This window comes from Phalangium opilio, unplaced genomic scaffold (genome assembly GCF_054372755.1).
Source record: "Phalangium opilio isolate 3A_F unplaced genomic scaffold, DU_Popi_V2 ptg000041l_1, whole genome shotgun sequence".
Lineage (NCBI taxonomy): Eukaryota > Metazoa > Arthropoda > Arachnida > Opiliones > Phalangiidae > Phalangium > Phalangium opilio.
The window spans coordinates 7560133-7582021 of NW_028324165.1; the positions used below are offsets into that span (position 1 = coordinate 7560133).

Here is a 21889-nt window from a genome sequence, read left to right on the forward strand (position 1 = left end):
TTATTTCTACAAAATTGACACTTCAGTGTGGGTAAATATGTTTCTTTATTTCTGTTTTAAATGGAAACCAGTTAATTAAAGATTAGGCAAAGGTAACAATGAGGTTAGGCCTAATTATTGGTGTTAATAGGGACTCCGCCCCCAGCGCCATTATGGTATGTTTTTTTAATAGAATGAAAGCTATAAGCCCCTCCTCCTGGTATGTTTTTTAGCACTACTGGAAGGTAGCCTGCCGTTGCGTGACGTAGTACTGCCAAGTCCCTATTAGCGTAAAATAGTACACGAGAAGCAAAAGTAGGTGTTTAGGAATGTTTTATTTATGAAAAATCAAAATTTCAACATAGTTAAATATAATTTCTTACACTAATTTCATTATATCAATATCAATCCAATGATTAGGGGTTATTTATTAGTTATTATTTATGTGTACAAAATTAGGCTGAGGTAATCACATTCATTTAGGCCTAATAATATAATTAATATCTTAATCCCAATCATCGCTATTATTATCAACTTCATCCTTATCAACTGTTGCAGGTGGAGGTGGAATCATTGCGGATACTTTATCCATTGCACTCATCATTGAAACCGCGTTATCACCGGAACCCCCTGCATCTGCTGGTTTAACTGTACCTAAATTGTACGTAATTATGATGCGGATTTAATTACTTTTCCTTAATTAACTTTAAAACAAACTGCAGGGTTCATACAAACCTGGAAAACAGGGAAAACCTGGAAAAATCGGGGAAATAAATAGTTGACAAAAACCCCAGGGAAATTTAGAATTTTTAGTAAAATTCAGGGAAATCAGGGAAATTTGCGTCAAACAGGGGCCGAGTAATTAAGCAAAATGTTCGTGAACATTCCCCCTCCATAGGATTAACATTACACTAAACTTTGGAGGCTCATAACTCTGGTTCTAGTAGAGATACGGTGATGTCCTTTGAGTATGTTATAGTCCTATTTATCCCCCATCCAACCATACTAAAAACTTAGGGCTACGACAAACAGGGGCCAAGTAATTAAGCAAAACGTAAACAAACAACCCCTCCATAGGATTAACATTACACTATACTTTGGAGGCTCATAACTCTGGTTCTATTAGAGATACGGCGATGTCATTTGAGTATGTTATAGTCCAATTTGTCCCCCATCTAACCATACTTAAAACTTAGGGCTACGACAAACAGGGGCCGAGTAATACAGCAAAACGTAAACAAACAACCCCCTCCATAGGATTAACATTACGCTATACTTTGGAGGCTCATAACTCTGGTTCTACTAGAGATACGGGCATGTCCTTTGATTATGTAATAGTCCTATTTGCCCCCCCCCCTCCTTCGTTATCATTTGCTCCATGATAAACCTGGAAAATTCAGGGAAGTATATGGGAAAAAACCTGTGCTAGAAATCTCAGGGAAATTTGTTTTCCAAAAGCTGTATGAACCCTGAAACCCATGGTAGATAAATTACCAGATATTCCTTTTCTACGCAATTGCAACTTGTTAAACAAATCAGTCATCAAATCCCCTGAAGTTGCGACAACCACTTTCTCCTCCTAGTTACAATAAAATTTTTCATTTATTTCATCCTTTACTTACACAAACACCAGTTCAATTCAATTCAGTTCAATTCACCTCTTTCTTCTTCTTAACCTCCATCTTTCTATCAGTTACATTGCGAAGTTTAGCTTTCCCCGAACCTCCAGCTTGTCTGATAGATTCTAACAAACTTGCTCTAGCATCGGGAACTGGGGGTAGATTCTCCTTGGGTGTTTTAGTCTGGGTGGACTCCTTTGGTTTTTGGAGTTCAGTGGGTGGAGGAGGGGGTGGTGGAGCGGGAGCTGACATGGGTGGAGGTGGAGGAGGCGGCGGGGGAGGAGATGGGAGCTCTGGGGGAGGGGGAGGAGGAGGTGCTATAATGTCCAAGTCCATTAATGGTGATGGGAGTTCAGGGATGACTGTTGGTAAATCGGGAACTTCAGGGAGGCCTATGTTAGGGAATGAGGGAGCTATGGGTTCCAGATCTGCACTGTAGAGCATGTCATCGGCAATACCTGCAAATGTATGAGGAAAGTTTTATGTTAAAGTGAAATTAGATTGGGTTGTGGACGGTCTTTCACTCAGCCAATCAGGAGCCATCCCCCACTATGGCCTTTCACTCAGCCAATCAAGAGCCTTCTCCACCCCATTAGCCTTTCATTCAGCCAATCAGGAGCCTTCCCCCAACCCATTAGCCTTTCACTCAGCCAATCAGGAGCCTTCCCCCAACCCATTAGCCTTTCACTCAGCCAATCAGGAGCCTTCCCCCAACCCATTAGCCTTTCACTCAGCCAATCAGGAGCCTTCCCCCACCCCACTATAGATTTCCCTTAGCCAATCAAGAGCCTTCCCCCATCCCTATTATCCTTTCACTCAGCCAATCAGGAGCCTTCACCCACCTCTATTAGCCTTTCCCTCAGCCAATCAAGAGCCTTCCCCCATCCCTATTATCCTTTCACTCAGCCAATCAGGAGCCTTCCCCCAGCCCACTATAGATTTCCCTTAGCCAATCAAGAGCCTTCCCCCATCCCTATTATCCTTTCACTCAGCCAATCAGGAGCCTTCACCCACCTCTATTAGCCTTTCCCTCAGCCAATCAAGAGCCTTCCCCCACCCCTATTATCCTTTCACTCAGCCAATCAGGAGCCTTCCCTCACTATAGCCTTTCACTCTGAAGTTTGCCGCCATTTTGGTGGAAAGGGGAGGAGCTATCTTAAGTTACACCTTTTTCTGGCAGCTCCCTATTTATTGGGAAAGTTAATTTTTTGTAAACCTAAATTTATTTATTGATATATTTGCAAAGACTAAAATAAATAAGAATGCAAAATAGGGATGTCAGGAACAGTTAATTTTGTAAGGAAAATTTAAGGGGAAGAGGTTAATAAACTTAAGTAGTAACCTGGTAAATCAGGCAATGCCAGAGGTACATCCATATCAGGAACTTGTCCCATTCCAGGATGATAGAAGTAGTTCTCTTTATCTTGTTTTTCCAATTGATCTTGATTTGTCATTGTTATCGGAGCATCCCCTAGTTCATCATCTTTAGCTTCATCCTCCAAACTTTTCCTGGTTTTTGTTACAGCACCCAATGGGTCCAATAACACGTATTTCTTATATCTACACCCAATTTTAGTGTTATGTATTTATTAACTTAAAAATAGACGATTGAGTGACAAAATTAGACGAGAAATCTAAATCTTACGGATTTTCCGCTGTATTAAACAGTAATAAAGTACTGACGGAGTCCAAAACCGCTGGTAATCTACCCAACCCCTCTTCTACAGTTTCCGAATTCCTTTGCCTCTTTTCCGAAGCCCTGACATTATAAAACTGTAGCTTTTCTTTCAATGTTTGCTCCGTTGGCAATGTATGCTTTGATTTGACTTTTTGGGGACATCTCTCAATTTGTTTGAGTTTAAAATCATCCTCAGCTAAAAATACTGGTTTATGGGCTATGGGTTGTTCAACACCCGGGTATTTGTAGCTTGAAAAGACCTATATACCCCCTTTTAGTTAGATTTAATTAAGGTTTAACGAGGAATTAGAAATAGACGGAACATAGATACCTTTGTTGCTTTATTGCTACCACGGATTTTGTTAACTTTTGCTTGGGCGATTTCCGCTCTTTTATTAATTGCCTGTAATCTATTTCGATATTCTTCAACCCGCGATGTAATTCGCGTGAAAATATCATTGGTAATTTGCTCTAAGTAATCTAGAGTATCCGCGATGTGAAGTATTGTTTCTTCCCTTCTTAAATCAGGTGGGATAAGGGGCACGGTATAAACTTGATCCCTCATCTTTATTACGATTTAGTTTTAGTAATTTAAAACTTTAATCATAATTAAATTGATAGTTCACCGCCGCGAAATATAACATACGTCTACACCCCCTTTTATAAAATGATTTCCGATCCGAAGTCATGTGATTTTGTTTACTGATTACTACCTGCTGCCTGGGCTTCCGCTATTTTTTAAACTTTTAGGGTTAGCGAAAAACGTTTAGTATTTCGTTTAATCTAGCGAAAACTGCTTATTTTATATCAAAATCGTATTAAGAATTGTTAATTTAGTTATTTTTATTAATTAACTGCATTATTTATGGCTTTTTAATTAATTTATTGATAAAAATCCATAAGCCTTGGTCACTGTAGCCTAAAGGATCAAGGCTGGAATGGATGACAGACGATTTAATTCTGTATTTTGGTTGCTTTTTTCAGCCAATCCGCGAGCTAGATGCAAGACAGAGAGCGGGATTTTATTAGTTCAATTGACGGCCGTCATCGCAAAGTGTCGGCGCTAGTGTCTATTCCGTTTTCGAAAGCCTATGATCATGATGATGGCGTCCAGTGTGTGTTTAGAGTTCGTGTCGGTGAGATGAGTGAAAATTCGGTACCCGATTCCCGGGTAGAAATGGAGGATTTACGTAAAATAGTCGAAGAAAAGGACAAATTAGTGATACGTCAATTTATTCGCATCGAAGAATTGGAAAACGAAGTGGCTACTTTGCAACAAGAAAGGGATGCCCTACTTTGTGATATCAACAAACTCAAGTTTGAATTGGAAATGAGCGAATTGAAGAGAATTAAGGATAATCCTAACAGCAAAGAACGGTAGGAAACTAATTTTATATTATTATTCTATCATATACATCTGGTCACCTTTGACCTCCGGTAGTCTAAACTTAACCGAAATTACTATTTCCCGCCCAAAATAAAAGCGGGAAAAGTTGCAATAACTTTAGAACATCAATAACACAACAAACTTGTTTGTTAAATTCACGTTGGGAAATGGTTATTATTTTCTTCTTTTTTCTAATGGACATGTGGTCAATAGAGCTACATTAATTGGCTAACCTAATTAATTTAAAGGGAACACAAGCATTTAATATTTTAAATGGTATTGCTAATTCATGAACTTGGTAACATTGTCCATTAAAACCAATGCGACTTAGGTATGGGGGGGGGGGTTAGAAATTGGCGCCAAATATTTCGTAAAGAATGTGGTAACCTTTGACCTCTGTTTAACATTATTATAACCTTCGGAATTGGCGGGAAAATGTTTATTTTATAAACTTTACTAAATGTCAACCTTAATTAGGGTTAAAGCTAAAATTAAATAAAAACTTGGCCTCTTTTCTTGACGTTTTAGTATTTTGACAGCTAGCAGCTAGGAGAAAAGGGGGCGGTGGCATTTAAGAGGCGCGAAAAGTTAGTAAGCTAGGTATTTTCGCCAAATCAAATCCCGCCAAGTTGTTGAGTTGAGATTGAGAACCCTAGAACATCGTTCGTGAAATAACCACCCCCTTATCAGAGGGATTAAACTCGTTATCTCTCCCATAAACTAATTAGATCATGCAATCTATGATAGTAGGGTCTAAGAACGCTCCATAACATTTGAGTCATCCATTTTAATTAGCCTATAAATCAGAGTTTCCCAATTATATCCTAATTTAGTATTCAATTCCCTATAGTTAAGCCTAACGTAACAAATATGTTTCGTCATGCAACAAATCCTTTATTGTAAACATTCATTCGTTGTTTATTTTTTTTTGAAAATGTATAACAAGTTGTTTAAACACGTGGTGCTTAAGCAATATTTACCTGACGTTAAGCCTAATTTAGTTTAAAATTCCCCTTAGCCTAACGTAACTAATATATTACGTCATACAACAAATCCTTTATTGTAAACATTCATTGTTTATTCTTTTGAAAATGTATAATAACAAGTTATTTAAACACGTGGTGCTTAAGCAATATTTACCTGGCGTTAAGCCTAAATTACGAAGTGTTTAGTATAGGTACAGTACATGTGTATAAATATTGTACAAAATATTATTTGAATTACGTCATCGTTGCAACCTTGAAAGGAGGGGCCTCCAACGCGCGCGCTAAAATATATTCAAATTTGCAATCATAAATTAGTTTACTATTTCCCGCGCTTTAATTAGCTAGGTGAAGTTTGATACCAATTTATTTATTTATTAAAGCCAGTAGGCCTTGCCTAAAAAGAAAAGATAAAACTTGAGGATTAAGTTTTTAGGCCTAGAGATTAGAGAGTTTTTTTCCCGCAACCACCTGGTGGTGTGGAGGTACAACCGGCATCCTCAGCTGAGTTTAGAGCGGGGTTTAGGCTTTAGGGCGGTCTGCTGTTCTGGTCTAGCCAACGGCCCTTTTTTATTACGTTTTTTTTATATATGGAAAATTTGCCGATTGTATTGTGGGCTTATAAAAGACCACCTCTCTTCAGCGGCATGGCTTCCTAAAAATTGTTTTGTAGACTAAAACTACAGGGGGTTGTTCCTATACTGTAAAGTTGTTCTCGGTGAGATATTACCTAGCTATGGGAGAGAGAGAGTGGGACCAGTTTTGGTTGGTACAAAGGTCATTTAGGGTTAAATTTCTTTTTAGGGTGTTTTTCGTACAGGGGTTTTTAATTTTTTTTTTTGCGTTTTTCATGGGAGTTTTGGGATGTTGTAGTTCAGGGATGGATTAGGGAGGGAAAATGTGTTTGTTGTTTTTACGCTAAATTATTGTGATTTCGTAAGGTTCAAAATACGAATCGGGGAAGTAAGTTGTTTGCTGTTATGTTAGGGCGAACGTTTTAGTAAAATTAGTAGCGATATTTCAGAGTTATATTTTTATAAAATATTTTAGTAAAGTTAGTGAAATTTCAGGGTTATATTTAAAATATTAAAATTTATAGTTATTTTAGGAAATTTAAATTATTGTTCGTGAAATTTTGGGACATTTCTGTGCAATTTAAAATATTGTTCGTAACGTTTTGGGACATTTCTGTGAAATTTAAATTATTGTACGTAAAATATTGAGGCATTTAGGCGAAATTTAAATTATTGTACGTAAAATTTTGGTAAATTTCTGGGAAATATAAAATATTTTTTAGTAAAATATTGGGAAATTTCTGGGAAATATAAAATATTTTTTAGTAAAATATTGGGAAATTTCTGGGAAATATAAAATATTTTTTAGTAAAATATTGGGAAATATAAAATATTTTTTAGTAAAATATTGGGAAATATAAAATATTTTTTAGTAAAATATTGGGAAATATAAAATATTTTTTAGTAAATTATTGGGAAATTTCTGGGAAATTTAACATATTTACTAAAATTTTGGAAACATTTCTGTGAAATTTAAAATATCTACTGAAATTTTGGGAACATTTCTGTAAAATTTGAAATATTTACTAAAATTTTGGGAACATTTCTGTAAAATATAAAATATCTACTAAAATCCAGGGAATCCGCGAGTGCAATACCCCCTCTGTCAAATACACCCACTATTAAATTATTTAATTAAACAGTCATAATCCAAATATTACACAACTCCGAGGTGAAGAATATCTCGGATGACATCACTATTTTCATGGCGTTGAGACAGTGACAGACAGACTGAGTCAGTTTCAAAAATTTCATTGGAAATTTGGGAACTTGATCTTTTGATTCTGCTTATCCCCCCGAGTCTATCTCATCTCTCTTTATATTCCGAAATATTTTAGACTATATTTCCTAAGGGCGTTATTTCATCTTTAAAATAATAAAATAAAGCAAGAAAAAAAAGAGAGAAAGAAACGTCTTAATGTTGTATCTTTATGAGATACATACCGCGCCAATTTGGATATTTTTTTCTAGAGGCCTAAAAAATGGATAAATTAAGCTTTTACGCTCGGATAGTTTTTGGTAATAGCGCAATTTAGAAATTTGAAATTTTTTCGGGTTTTTTTCTTTTTTTTTTCTAAACGTTTGTGATTATGGTTTTATTTTTTATGGGGATATGGTGTGGGGGTCCATGGGGTGGCTGGTTTTATGCCGTTGAATATTTTTTTCCCGCCAAAAATTTAAGTGCCCATAAAAATTGATATTATTTTTTATATTTTGAGATCAGATTTTTTAAAAGCATTCTTTTTTTTCTGGCTTTTCATTTACAAATGGGAAGTGTTTTATTTTTTTATATTCCGTTTTATTTAACTTTTTATTTAGGTTTGTAGGTTTAATTTTAATATTTTTGGGGATGAATGTTTGGTATTTTAATTTGCCAAATGGATTTTCGAATTTAGTTATGGTCGATATTGTAAATTAACCGATATTGATATAGAAGTTTTACTTGAACCGATTCCGAGTTTAACCGATTATCGACCGATTTTAAGCTACTATTTATCCCAATTTAACCTATTATCGACCGATTTTAACCGATTATCGACCGATTTTAAGCTACTATTTATCCCAATTTAACCTATTATCGACCGATTTTAACCTATTATCGACCGATTTTAAGCTACTATTTATCCCAATTTAACCTATTATCGACCGATTTTAAGCTACTATTTATCCCAATTTAACCTATTATCGACCGATTTTAAGCTACTATTTATCCCAATTTAACCTATTATCGACCGATTTTAACCGATTATCGACCGATTTTAACCGATTATCGACCGATTTTAACAGATAAGTTATCCCAATGAACACAATTATCGACTGACTTTTACTAATTATTATCCAATATACCGGCCATATCGATCCCCGAGACCGATATCATATTAATTTAGCCAATATATCAGTTTGAGGTTTCTTTACTGATTTTGGTCGATTAATCGGGGGTAAAGAACTAAACGTCGTTTGGTAATCGATAAAAATCGGCTACCAATCGGTTGATAATCGGTCGACATCCGATTTCATTGGGTTTAAATAGTCGGTTAAAATCTTTATCGGTTCCAGAAAAACTTCGATATCCGCATCGGTATCAACATTAGTCAATTTACGACATCTTTCATCATCAAAAAATGCACATTTCACCGAGAGAATTTACTTTATGTTATGGTCTTCTTAAATATATTTATTAAAAAAAGGTCCTCCGCCGGTTTGACAATTGTTTTTGCCTGGTTTAGTTTTGATAAAGGATTCTTTTAAAATTGTAGAACAGTAGTCAACGTAATAACGCTTGAATAGAGATTAATTCTTTCTTAATGCGGATGAGAATAAAAAAAGAATAAACGCGTTGCACTTATACAGTACCTACTACCCTCGTTGCCCAAGGCTATAATATTTAATCTTCAATTCTTCATTCCGTTAGGCTTAGCGGAAAACAGATTATTTTAGTCTATTGTAAAAGGAAACTCTTTTATTTATTATTTAAAACGGACCAAGTAACGTAATAAACTTAAGTATACCACGTGGTCGAGATCTTTATAAGGGTGGTAGGAGTGAAGGCGAATTTGAGTCAAAAATGTTCAGTGACACTTTGTTATTGAGTTAGGATTGGAAACTTGTATTTTATGGATGACCCCTTAAATTGACTGTAAGAAATTGACTGCAGGGGGCCCAGCCGTCCTCTAATTCCTATAAAATCCTATATTTTTTAACATATCCTATATTATCCTATAATTTCATAAAAGGTCAGACTATAATATCCTATATTTTTGAACCTGTCCTATATTATCCTATATTTTTGAACCTGTCCTATATTATCCTATAATTTCATGAAAGGTCCTATAATATCCTATATTTTTGAATCTGTCCTATATATCCTATAATTTAATGAAAGGTCAGACTATAATATCCTATATTTTTGACTTAGTTTTGGGAAGTTTATATTGTATAGTTTAGCATCACATTTATCCCAAAATTTAGTTGGCTCTTTTATGATCGAGAACACATTTTACTAGACATGTTCGAAATTGCTTCAAAGGCTCGCTCAGGATTTTTTTATATTATATAATATTTTAATTAATTTCCTCTGAATTTTCAAAGTAAAATCCAATTGGTTATTATTTTTTTTTTTGAGATTTTTCTACATGGTTTAAGCCAAAATAGTATTATATATGATCATAATTTTTAGTCCTATATTTTCCTATAAAAACGCATTAATTTTTTCTCCTATAAAATCCTATAATTCCGTAAAAAATTCCCATTTTCCTATAAGGAATTTAAATTTTTGATTGAAACTGTTCTTCGGTCTTAACACTCCTTATAGAAAATACCCTGTATAATATCAAGCAGAATTTTACTTATAAGTGTTGCGTTACTTTTTAAAGTTCATTTGTTGTTATTTCAAAATTTTAGGAAATAATTTAATCCTATATATTTATTTTGAACTGAGGAAATAATACCAATGCTCTTTTTCTATTGTATTATTGTAATAATACCAATATTATCTTGTCTTATATATGGAGGGACAATCACGATTCACGACAACGATTGAATTTTAAATATAAAACATATTTAATTTAAAAAAAAAACCGGTATTTTTTCATTCTCCGTTTTTGTTTCTAATGTTTAACGGGATTTCCATTTTAAAACACTGACTTCTCCGCTCTTGACCCCGGGATGGGCAGGTAGGGTCTTGTTTTATTATCTCCGGAGATAAATTCGGCGTTGTGTAATATAAACGTGAACTTTTTATGATGATATGCGAATGAGGAAGTTAAAATTGAATGACCTTGAAATATTTTAGCTTTGTTTGAATTTTGTGGTCATATTTTTATATTTTACAATTTTTTTTTTTCGGATTTAATCTAAGGTTTTGATCTTTGTAATTATATTTTTTGATTGGAAATGAGTTCAAGGTTACGACGACCCGCGGAAATTCGATATTTACCAGGAATTCATACACCTGATAGGAATAATTGTGTACCCAATAGTTTTTTCAACGTAGCTAGGCGGCTTTTGGGGGAAGAGATATAGACTTATCATGACGAATTTTACCTGGCGAATTAATTTTGTATCTCGCCGCTCGTTGCACTTTGTGCGTGCCTAGAAACAATGAATGAAATCGCAGTTAGAAAGACGTCAGAATTTTTAATAGGCGTGACGTGTAGTTAGTTCTTAAGCCCGGCCCATAAAACCAGCATAGAAATTAATATGGGTTATATGTATATTGGGACACAATTATTCCAATTATCTGTATGTATTCCTGGTGAAATGGATTTAGAAATTTTCGACTAATTGTAAGAAAATTACCCCCCCCCCCCCTGTTAAATAATGCCGGTTAATTCACGGGTAATTAGTAATATTTAAACTTAAGTTTTTAAACTATGAAGGTCTCGGGAGGTCTTTAGTCTAAATTAAGATTTATCTAATATGTAATACTGAATTAAGGGTGGTCTCCTTTTTATTTTTATGCTTTTATAGAATCGTATATGGGACGCTTTCTCCAAGGGATAAATCACTCTCGGATTCCCCGTACATTGATAATGGCATAATTTAACCTTTTTTTCAAATTTAAGTTAATTAAGCTTAATTAATGGTAAGCTAAAATGTTACGGGTGTAGAATGGAACGTTATTAATTGGTTTAATTATTAGGGGTTCGTCTAAAAGACAGGGAAAATCAGGGAAATTGAATTTTAAAACTTCGTGGCAACCCTGCCATCAGAATTTTCCGAAGTCAATTAAACCATTTCTAATAATTAAAATTAATTTACTTAGTGTTATTGGTACTAACCATGCAGTTTAATTAATAAAATTCGGAGATTAATGAATTTTAACTATGAAGATCATAAAGTACAAACTTTACTGGGTAACTGTCCCCTCGTTTTTCTCTTAATGACCCAAAACATTGTAGCTTCTGCAAATGTTTTTTCTTTTTCTGTCAAAGGTTTTTCTTCTTTTTGCCGGTTAGAGCCTTAGCACATTGTTATTATTTCTTTCTTAGGCTAGACTGTAATATGTTTAGTAGAAAGAAAAGAGCTTTATTAACAACTAGGGGGAAAAAAGGCCTTGTATTTCTTTTAGCATAAAAAAGGAATGAAGCTAAATTTAGAAATCCAAATCTTTTTATGACTTTTCTCTATAGCTCTCTTTAAGCCTGAATTCTTAAGTTGTTCTCCGGAATCTAAACAACAAAGGCGCATTTTGCTACTTTGCAAGTTTAAGAGCTTTCAAACACGCCATAGAGAATGAATTTTCAGCTTCTTAACATTGAATATCTTTATCTTATTTTTAAAGATGCGCTGAGAGAATAGAGAGAGGTTTAGTTTGGGTGTAGGGAGCTAAGGTTCGTGAGGTAATTTACACGGCCATATTGGTGGTGTATTCACTTCAGGAGGGAAGTTGAAAGGGTTCATACTAAACCGGGAAAACCTGGAGAACTCAGGGAACTAAATAGTTGGTGAAATACTCAGGGAAATTTCGATTTATTTGTAAAATTCAGGGAAATTTGTTAGGTTTTAGCAAGAAGTGATATCTAGTTTATTAGGGAGAAGGTATAAATTCGCCAATTTTCTAGCTTTATCTCCAGTTCAATTTACGTAGGTCCGGAGTTAATCCCCGCCTCTAAATTACAACCAGCATCTCATTGGTTCTTGAAAAACTCACCTTACTGAATGACGAAAATTACGTATTTTCCGACTGAAGAGAGTGTAGCGAAATAGCCCGGCCTCCTTTTACGTCCCCCCTTGTATTTTGAAAGGGGGACTGGGACTATGGCGCGCGAATACTTAGGCATCTTATTCCTTCTCCCTAATAAATTAGATATCACTTTTTGGTTTGAGTAAGTTTGCTTCAACTATAATAAAAACCACTCCCGTTGTTATTAAAAAAAACCTGGATAACCCAGGGAAATACATGGGAAAAAACCTGGAAAACACAGGGAAATATATGGGGGAAAAACCTGCGAAATATATGGGATAAAACCTGGATAAATTAGGGATTTCGAAAATTTAGGAAAAAGTCGGGGATAAGTAAGGGATTTATAACTTTTTCTGAAAATTCAGGGATTTCGTTTGTTATATCAATCCATGCTTCGAGCTAAGACCATTAACAACCCCCGGGACTCGCTACGCAATAAGATCCTCGTATTGAAACTTTCGCCTCTGGGAGTTACGGCTGTTTTCGCGACAAGGGTGCCACCAAGCGGCAACGGATAGAAACTTATAGGGTTTACAGAACTTCCGGTTCCGGATATCGCTTAAAATAAATTCGGAGGCCGAGGCCGCAACGGTTTAACTACAATAATGCCCAATGTACAATTATGATAAAATAGCAAAATAATATATCGCTAAATTTCAATAACTTACACGTTAACATTTTCATTCTCATCTTCTTCGTCGTCATCCGCCATTTTTAAATAGCAAAGAGGAATCTGTAAACCGGAAATTCGGTGCACCCTGAAAGTTTCCTCAATATACCGCAAGGGTCGCTAGGATCGCGCGTAACAGAAAACCACGAAAAGTACAAAGCTTGCGTTGCGAGTCCCGGGGGTTGTTAATGGTCTTAGCTTCGAGCAATGCTAAATATGGGCCCAGCTGTGATGAAGTGGACTCTGGTAAACACCTTAAAATGGTCAGGGATATTGGCAAAATTTGGTCAAGGATTACCTGGGAAAGAACGGTATTTTCTGATTTTCAATATAGAAGTCTCTTTAAATTTTGACCTGTAAAGAAATATCATAGAAATTGAAAATGTAAACTTCTTTTTCTTTTTTTGAATTGAAAAAATATTTCTATATTTATCTTGTTTTTTCTTTACCTTTTATTTTCGAATGAGTTATATTATGAATATTTAAAACGAAAGCTTAGCAGGTAAATACTATAAAGGCACTCTAGTAAAGTGTGACTATATCCTAACAAAAAGCCCTGGAAGTGAGGAAGTCTTCTTCTTTCTCCCCTTATACTTCCAACTTCCTCTTCCTATTTCTCTCTCTCGCAGCAAGCAGACTCGTATTGTATATACCAATGTCGATCAAGTTATCGGAATTGGGGTAAAAGCTAGAGCATCGCGGGACCCACATTCATACTGTACAGTAGACCCCCCAGTAAAAGAAATCAATAAGAAGGAGACGGAAATTAATAGTGGGAAATGAGAGACGATGATATCTGTTTTGAAATTGAAGTGCAATAATTCCAAGCATATTTTGCTTTTGTGTATTTTATTATTCTATTTATTTATTTATGGATACAATGTTTACTGTTTACTCGAATTCAGGGAGCCCAGCAGTTTTATAGTTCCTATAAAATCCTATATTTTTGAACCTGTCTTATATTATCCTATAATTTCATGGAAGGTCCTATAATCTATATCTATATAAATCAAAGTCCTGACTGACAAACTGATAATCAACGCCCAGCCCAAACCGCTTGCTCTAGAAGGCTGAAAATTTGCAGGAACGTTACTCATAAGTAGTAGGCGCGCAATAAGAAAGATTTTCCCTATCCGCCGCCATCTTAATAAATGGCGCCCAGAAATGTAAAAAAAATCTTCTCAATGCAACAAAGTCCGCGTTTCAACCGATTTCACAAATATTTAGTAAACTGGTTTCCTTTAACCTATAGACGGGCTGAATGGTCTTTCGGAGTCGATTTGTTGCCATCTTTTTAAATGGCGGCCAAAAACTTAAAAACCCTTCTTTATGGAATAATGTCCGCGTGAAAAGTAATAAAAAATGTCCCGACGGGCTGACGGGCAACGCCGAGTGCCTTCGCTCCTAGGGTGCTACAAAAATATTAGTCATCAGTAAAAATCTACCCATTCTTTATAACATTTTGATGGACGTTACTTAGAGCTTGTCATGAAGTGACGTTGGCTTCAGATTCGCGTAAAGCGACATACGCCTGGTGAGGCGCTGCTGTCAAAGGCTTAGTAATGCAGACTAAATAGGAAGATGGACTGCAATTTAACCGATTGCAGTTCTCGAATTAGCTCTCTGTAAGTCTCTAGCATTACGAACTTGTATAGGTAGTGTAATACTTATCATGTAACATGTTTTAAACTTAAGAAATACCTATTTCAAGTCCCATTTGCCCCTATTAATTTCTGACATTATGCAGTCGACCCCTCGGACCCCACGCTGTACCAGTAGAGTACCACCCTAGCCTTGTCGGAAAGAAGAGATCGGGAAACAATCAACCCCCCTTTTGCGAAACCTTGTACCCCTACCCTTACCCTTCACCCCTGTCTCCATTCAGGAGCAAGGTTGAGCCGCCCTGAACTGTTCCTGAATCCACTAACCATCCCCCCCCCATCTCTACTACCACCACCTTCTCCTCATCTTTTTAAATGTCTTTCTATTCTATAAGAAAACTTTTCTTCCTCCATTTGTACTTTGAACAGAGACGCCTTAAATAGGGGGGGCCGGGCCTTAAGGTTAAGGCTAAGGCTAAGGCTTTGGGTAAGGTTAGATATAGGGGTCGCACGTCAGGCGAAATTTTCTCTTCTTTTCTCTTGAAGTTTGGTTGGGTAAAATATTAATTAAGTCGTTTATGTAACCTAGAGAAGGAAGAGGGTACATACATGCACGCTAAGAGATAATGTAATTATTAATACAAACTATGTTTAATTATATTTGGTAGAGGTAACGTGGTTGATGTTAGTGTGACCCAACCAAGGGTTGAGGGTTCGGGGATGGTTAGTTGTATCTGTTAAGTGCTGAAAGAAAATAATGCAAAATTTCATGATGAATGAATTTGGCAAGTGGAATTTTGGTGAAAAAAAATTATGATGATAAGCAATTTTATTTTCAAATAATTTATTTTTTATAATCATGTCTGAAAATGTTCAATATCTGCACTTCAGTCATTCCATTTGCTTCTTTTATCTTTTACTTTTGCTAGTCTTTGTTCACAGAAACATTTATTATTGACATCTATATGAATTGTTGTTTTCTTTTGGGATTTAATTACAATTTTGGGGAAAAATCTTGAGTTTTATAATTAGCTCGAAAGATCAGGGAAATTATTGTCGGTTGATTTGAGAATTTTCCCGAAACACTAGGGAAATAATTGTAGGTTGATTTGAGAATTTGCCCTAAAAATAAGGAATTTAGAGCCTAATAGTAGATTCATTTGACTATTTTGTCCGAAAATGCAAGGCCCTGAAGGTCAAGCAAATGTCGTTTAGTTTGACAATTTCTTTGAAAGGTCAAAAGGTCAAGTAGTTATCCCTAAAGATCAGGAAAATAATATTTGGTTGATTTTTAAAATTATTCCGAAAATTCAAACTGAAGTCCGAATTTGAAAATTTGATCTAAGGTCAGTTTTTTTTTAAGAATATAAGGGATTTGAAAATGTGCCCTTGAAAGAAGTTCACGGCTTTGTCATACTTACAGTTACTTTGTTCCTTACAATTTAACAATAAGGGTCGGAATGATTAATTATGAACTGATGTAATGTTACTAAGTGAATTAATAAGTATGCTTGGAATTCCTAGTTAATTATTTATTTTGCTTTAATAGTTTTAAACACTTTTATTAATTAACGTTTATTACGAGCTCCCTTGATTTAGGTCAGGAGATAATTTCGAAAGGTTATTGAAGGTCATCCCATAAGTTAATAATATTTAATAAGTCTACTTGGACTAATTTTAAAATGAATTTGAACAAATAATTCTATTTTTAGGAAAACCCATAAATATTATCCTTGAAATAATTTGTCAAACAATTCATGGAAATTACAGTGGGCGTGTAGGTGACAAAGAATTTTCAAAACATCAAAATCAGAAATATTTTAAATTTCCGTGATTGAAAATAATATCATTGGAAAAATGGGAAATTTTATCTTACTTTGCGTCATCTTTACCCTAGAGTTCATCCCAAAATTAAAATTCCACGCCTTCAAACTTCAATGTTTATTTTTATAAATATAAACAATATAAACCTCATTGCATTTTGTGGTTGAGATACAGCGCGGAAACTGAGGGGTGTAAACAATAGGATGTGTTTCTTCTCATTTTTCCAATAGGGGGAGTCGTTGACAAGGCTTAGCTGTATAGATTTACTTACACTAATACCGATGTCACCTTGCATTACTTACAAATGCTATTAGAGTACTTTACCTTTTGTTGTTTTAGGGTCAAGTAGCTTAGTAGGGGGGTATTTTGGTTTCAAACTAAGTTTAGACTGAAGATTTAGCTTTGAAGGAATGATAACAAAGTATGGGTTAGAAAAGCATAGCTTTTAGGCTTGGCTTTGGTTTGATTTGGTGCTGAAAATGTCATATTCACGTGTTTCGTTCGCCTCCTTTCAAAGGCATCCTATTTCTATCGTAAGGGTATGATGCTAAGTATGGGTCTTCCATATGGGCTTATTGGCACTGTCCTTGCGAGACAGTGTTTAGTTAGAGAAAATATGTTGGTTGGCTTCTTTAGCGCCCCTAACATGCTGGCTAATCTTCTACGAGTTTGCCAGTTTTACCTCTAGTCAAAGACAAGAATCAATCAGAATTGATCAGTGGCTGTTGCTTTAAAACTAGCTATTGATGCGCCTAGTGGACCAGTTAATTGGTCTGTAAGGAAGACATCGGCGTGTGGGTTAAATTCATTTGAAATAAGTCATATTCAACTGACTGAGGAAAAGGTGTTGTTCAAAGAAACTTAGTTCGTTTTATTTCAAAAAATGCCACTACGGGGAATTTGCCCTGCAATATTGCGAAAAAAGGACTAGGTGACCAGTCTCACTCCATATGGAGTCATTGTATTGTATTTGGACGTCACGTGATTCCTGTGACGTATTTCAAATAGTTCTTACCCACCCGTCGATGCCTTCTTTACAATAGCTTTAACTCCACCCTCGATAAAGGTTGGGTGATCATTGCATTGTCATTTCGACTAATACTTATCCATAGTATGATAGAATTATGTCTCTATCTGTTACTAGTGCACTGAAGAAACTCGTACGGCGGATTTACACGTAATGTAATCGTGCCTAAAGACGAAGTAGTTCGTGCATTCTCAAGTTGGAATTTATTTAGTATTGGATGAAGGCATTGTTTTCATGGGTTTCCCGCTTTTTGTGTGTGTTTCCCGCCCTCAAGGGACTGGTGATGCTATCAGTAACACGGAGGGACATAACACTTGATATTTTATGGTTACATTTTCGTTGTATTTTGTGTTCGTTACGTTAGGGTTTTTGGTAGAATTTGGTTGGGTTTAGATTTTAATTTAAATTTAAATATTGAGTTGGAATATTTTGTTTTTAAGTGAAGAATTAACATTGAGTTTTGAGAACTATCCGACACCTTGGTGTTAGTGGATTACACAAGGGTAGCCATTGATACCTCGACGATATTATTATTATTTGGAAAAATGTCGATGCAGCCAAATTCTTATGTTACAGTTATGTATTGTTTTAAATATAGAACATGTATGTGCTACGGTCTATTTTTTACTTAGCTTCTGTCTAAAGTGGTAGTTGCATAATTTAACTCTTGAATTCAGGGTTGCCTAAATTTAGGTCAAGGACAACCTGATAATTAGGGAATTTTAAAAATGGGACGAGAAGGTCAAGGGAAAATCAGGGATTGGATCATTTTAAATGGGGTGGGGTAAGCCGAGGGGTAAGCTCAGTGTCGTCTGCTTGAAATAGTGTCAAGACTGAACAATGATTGGGTATGTGGATGCAATGACGTTAGATGGGGCTTCAAAGTTACCAGTCCTGCACCAAATTTGGATGGACCGTATTGTTTGAAGCCATAAAATCTTAATTTAAGTCTTTGTTGACAAACATACCCATCTATGTTTCATTTTGAAACAACAAGGTGGTCAACACATCACTCTATTTTACCCCCCCCCCGACGTTTGAAAAGGGTGCATCTAATAATTTATTTATAGGTACTACTATCCCTTTAATGGAGTAAAATAATTATTTTAAACTTCAACATTTAAAGCCCAAATTTATTTAATTATGGTACGTCATGGACATTGACGTATTGGTTTCAAAGTAAAAATGACATAAAATCCCACAGTATTTAATTTAGGTTAAATTTAAGGCTATACACCTTATCTCGCTGCTAGATAGTAGCAGGAATACATACAGCTACTAGGAATTATTGTGCCTCCCAAAAAATATATCCCATGTTAATTTCTACACGGGTTTTATGGGCTGGGATTGAGAACTTAATATCCTTCACGCCTCATAATTCTGGCCAATGTCTTTCTAACTGTGATTTCGTTGGTTGGTAGCAGAGCGTGGTCATACGTGCCCAAGGTGCAACGTAAAATTAGCCTAGCTCCACCCTGCCTATATACAATGAAAAAAATGGGTAAACAATCATTCCTATTAGCTGTATGCATTCCTTATAAAGTAGAGACTGGAGCATCTATGGCTCCAGACTGCTATTCGTTTTTTAGGCGTAAATTGTAAGGTATTGTTTCTATACCATAAGCCCACTCCTTTTACACACATTGACGCCCTTTCTATAGCTTTAAAAATCCACCGAAAGCTTAGCTTAGCTTAGTTTTGTCGGTGTTCTTGTTATTTATGCAAATTTACCCTCTTTTATATTTTTTTGCATCTAGTTTGACTTTAAGGTGGGGGGTTTGGAAAAGATACCTAGTTTTACTCTATGGTTTATGACGGGCTTTGTTTTGTGTCTTACGTTGTGATGTTGTCTGTCTATTAGTTTTTTTATTATTTTTCAAGAGTTAAAAAAGGGGTTATATAACATAAGTTTATGAGATTTGGTTCGTGTAAGTTTGGTACCTGGTTATCAGATAAGTTGTGGTGTGCACTAAAGGGGGTAGGAAAAATGTTCCCTTCCCCTTTTTTCTAACTTTAACCTGCGCATGCGCTTCAAGGGGTTGTCAGTAATTTGATATTAGAGCATCTGGGGTAATTGGAACTGAATGATAATAATCACTGAATTGAACGGATTTCTACAAGGTTTTCAGTCTGTTCTGTTCTGTTGTAGATAGAGGTTGAATTGCACACGTCACAAATGACTGGCAACACTTGAACTTTGTACACGATCTGTACTGGTTGTTATATAAAGTGTATTAGGTTCTATGGGGAAATCAATTTTGAGAATCGAAAATGTTACGTAACTTTTATGGGTATTAAACATCAGGGAATTTGGATGTGTTATCAAAGGCTTACAATGACGAAAATGTCTGTATCATTACAGATTATATAGTGTCATTCTTATAGGATATGTCTTCATTAGCTTATGGTTATATGAATGGAAAGAAAGGTATATTGTATTGTCTAGGCCCCCAAGGGTCTGTCTGAGGTTGTTAGAATATCTTGAAAGATAGTCTCTCGAGATTTTTCTAAAAACAACCAGGAATACATACATCTACTTGGAATCATTGTGTAGCAGCCATTTTCACTCAACGTATCTATGCAGCTTTTTTTGTTGGAAGAGCTACCTAAACTAATCATTATATATGACGAATTTTACATTGGAAATTTAAAATCTACCTTGCACTCTAATGAAAATTACAGATGGAAAGACGTCAGAATTATGAGGCGTGACATGACAGATAGTATTAAAGTTCTCAAGCCCGGCCCACAAAACCCGCATAGATATTATCATGGGAGATATGGGGACCACGATGTTTCCTATTAGCTGTATTTATTCCTAGTTTTTTGGGGCAAATGATGGATTGATATTTTTTCCCGGAAATACTCATACATGTTCGTGGGTTGTAGCCTCGGATCTTTACTGGTAGTAATTGGAAAGTAATTATGAATTATCTGGGCTTTATAATTTAAAAAAATCTTTGCCATTCTTTTATCTAAGCGACTTCTTATTTTCTTACCGTTTATGGAAGCTTTCTTGGGCTTTTAAAAAGAAAGGGATGGCATCTTTCGCCATCAACCTTAAACGTATTAAATTCAATGGACGATTTTAGGGGTTATGTGGAGAATCAGAAGGGGATAATGGAAGAAGGGTGACACTCTGTACCCTCTTAATACTTTAGTTATGTAACATAATTCTTCCCAGGCGAAGGAGCCCTTTTTGAACATTTGCTCTCCCGCTCATGAAACTTAATTCAGATGGGCATCGCACCGTGCTAGGATGAATTCTATAACTGTTTGTTATTTACTAAATCCTCAGCAATCAATTAATCCACAAATCTTGATTGTCTTGACGTGGATGGGACAAAAATGACCACAAGCGCACGCATGCGTCTTGGTTGGCAAATAGTTAAACAGTGGTATTAGAGTAATGATGATATGCATGATTCGGTTTGGTAACTTTGCTATAATAAATGTAAAATGACGTTGGGGAAGAATCATGTTACAATTACCCACCCCGCTTTGTGGTGGTACGCTTCTCTCGAAGAGTAAGTATTATAATATACTTCTGGGAAAAATGTGTTTTTGACGTTAAAACGCCTGGCTTTTTTTATGCTAATAAAACTTAAGCCCTGAAAATGCATTTATTCAATCGACTATAACCCATAACTTTAAAACGCCCCGAATATCGTTGTGTGTGTACCTTATACTGGGCTTTAGCTAGTATAATGAAAATAAACCAATATTTATCAGTTTTGGTTGAATGTAGTAGTAGTTGTTTTTAACAGCTGACGGACGGTTACGTATTTTACAGGGTGTTCTAGAATGGTTCAAGGTTGGTATAGGGACCGAAATAGTAATTACATTGGGTTCTATTTGGCAGGGTTACCAAGGGTCAGGGAAAACCTGGAAAGGTCAGGGAAATTTAAAATTTGGGTCATATACGTCCGGATAAGTCAGGAATTTTTTAGATTTCAAAAAAGGTCGTGAAGGTCAGGGGTTTTTAAGATTTTCAAAATGAGCTATTGAACCTAGGTCAGGGGAATGTCGGGTATTTTTATGAATTTTCAAAATGGTCCATTGTAGGTCAGGGAAAACTTTTTTCTTTGGAATTTTAACAAAATCAGGAAGATTTTGATTAAAGTTGCTGTAATATCTGAGGTTCAACCAACCAGCTGGGTTACGTTTTAAAGGCAGTTTTAGATAGATCACATTTGACCATATTTTTGCGATTTAAACGAAATTGTTGACTTATATCATCATGGCATTCTTATATTTAGAACAATAACTTTTGGGCCTATAAACATCAGGGAAAATTTTGGAATAATGTCCGGAAAAAAATTTAATTTGAATCTGAAAAGTTTCTGGTAACCCAGTTTTAGG

General features: G+C 35.5%; 2 protein-coding genes across 2 annotated transcripts in view; one reads left to right on the forward strand and one right to left on the reverse strand.

Annotated features, from left to right (window-relative positions):
- Nucleotides 1-294: 294 nt before the first annotated feature.
- Nucleotides 295-4219, reverse strand: LOC149679712 (WASH complex subunit 1-like). Its single transcript, XM_089835523.1, has 6 exons — nucleotides 3608-4219; nucleotides 3244-3536; nucleotides 2941-3158; nucleotides 1638-2056; nucleotides 1474-1558; nucleotides 295-633 (listed from the first exon to the last, which is right to left on the reverse strand). The coding sequence occupies exons 1-6, from the start codon at nucleotides 3839-3841 to the stop codon at nucleotides 485-487; spliced, it is 1398 nt and encodes a 465-aa protein (XP_089691649.1). The 5' UTR covers nucleotides 3842-4219; the 3' UTR covers nucleotides 295-484.
- Nucleotides 4220-4340: 121 nt separating this feature from the next.
- LOC149679713 (uncharacterized) overlaps nucleotides 4341-21889 on the forward strand; it is a 230149-nt gene continuing 212600 nt past the window's right edge. The window contains exon 1 of the mRNA XM_089835491.1: nucleotides 4341-4653. Coding sequence (XP_089691617.1) covers nucleotides 4418-4653 — 236 coding nt within the window. The 5' untranslated portion in view covers nucleotides 4341-4417. The remainder of the gene's footprint in view (nucleotides 4654-21889) is intronic.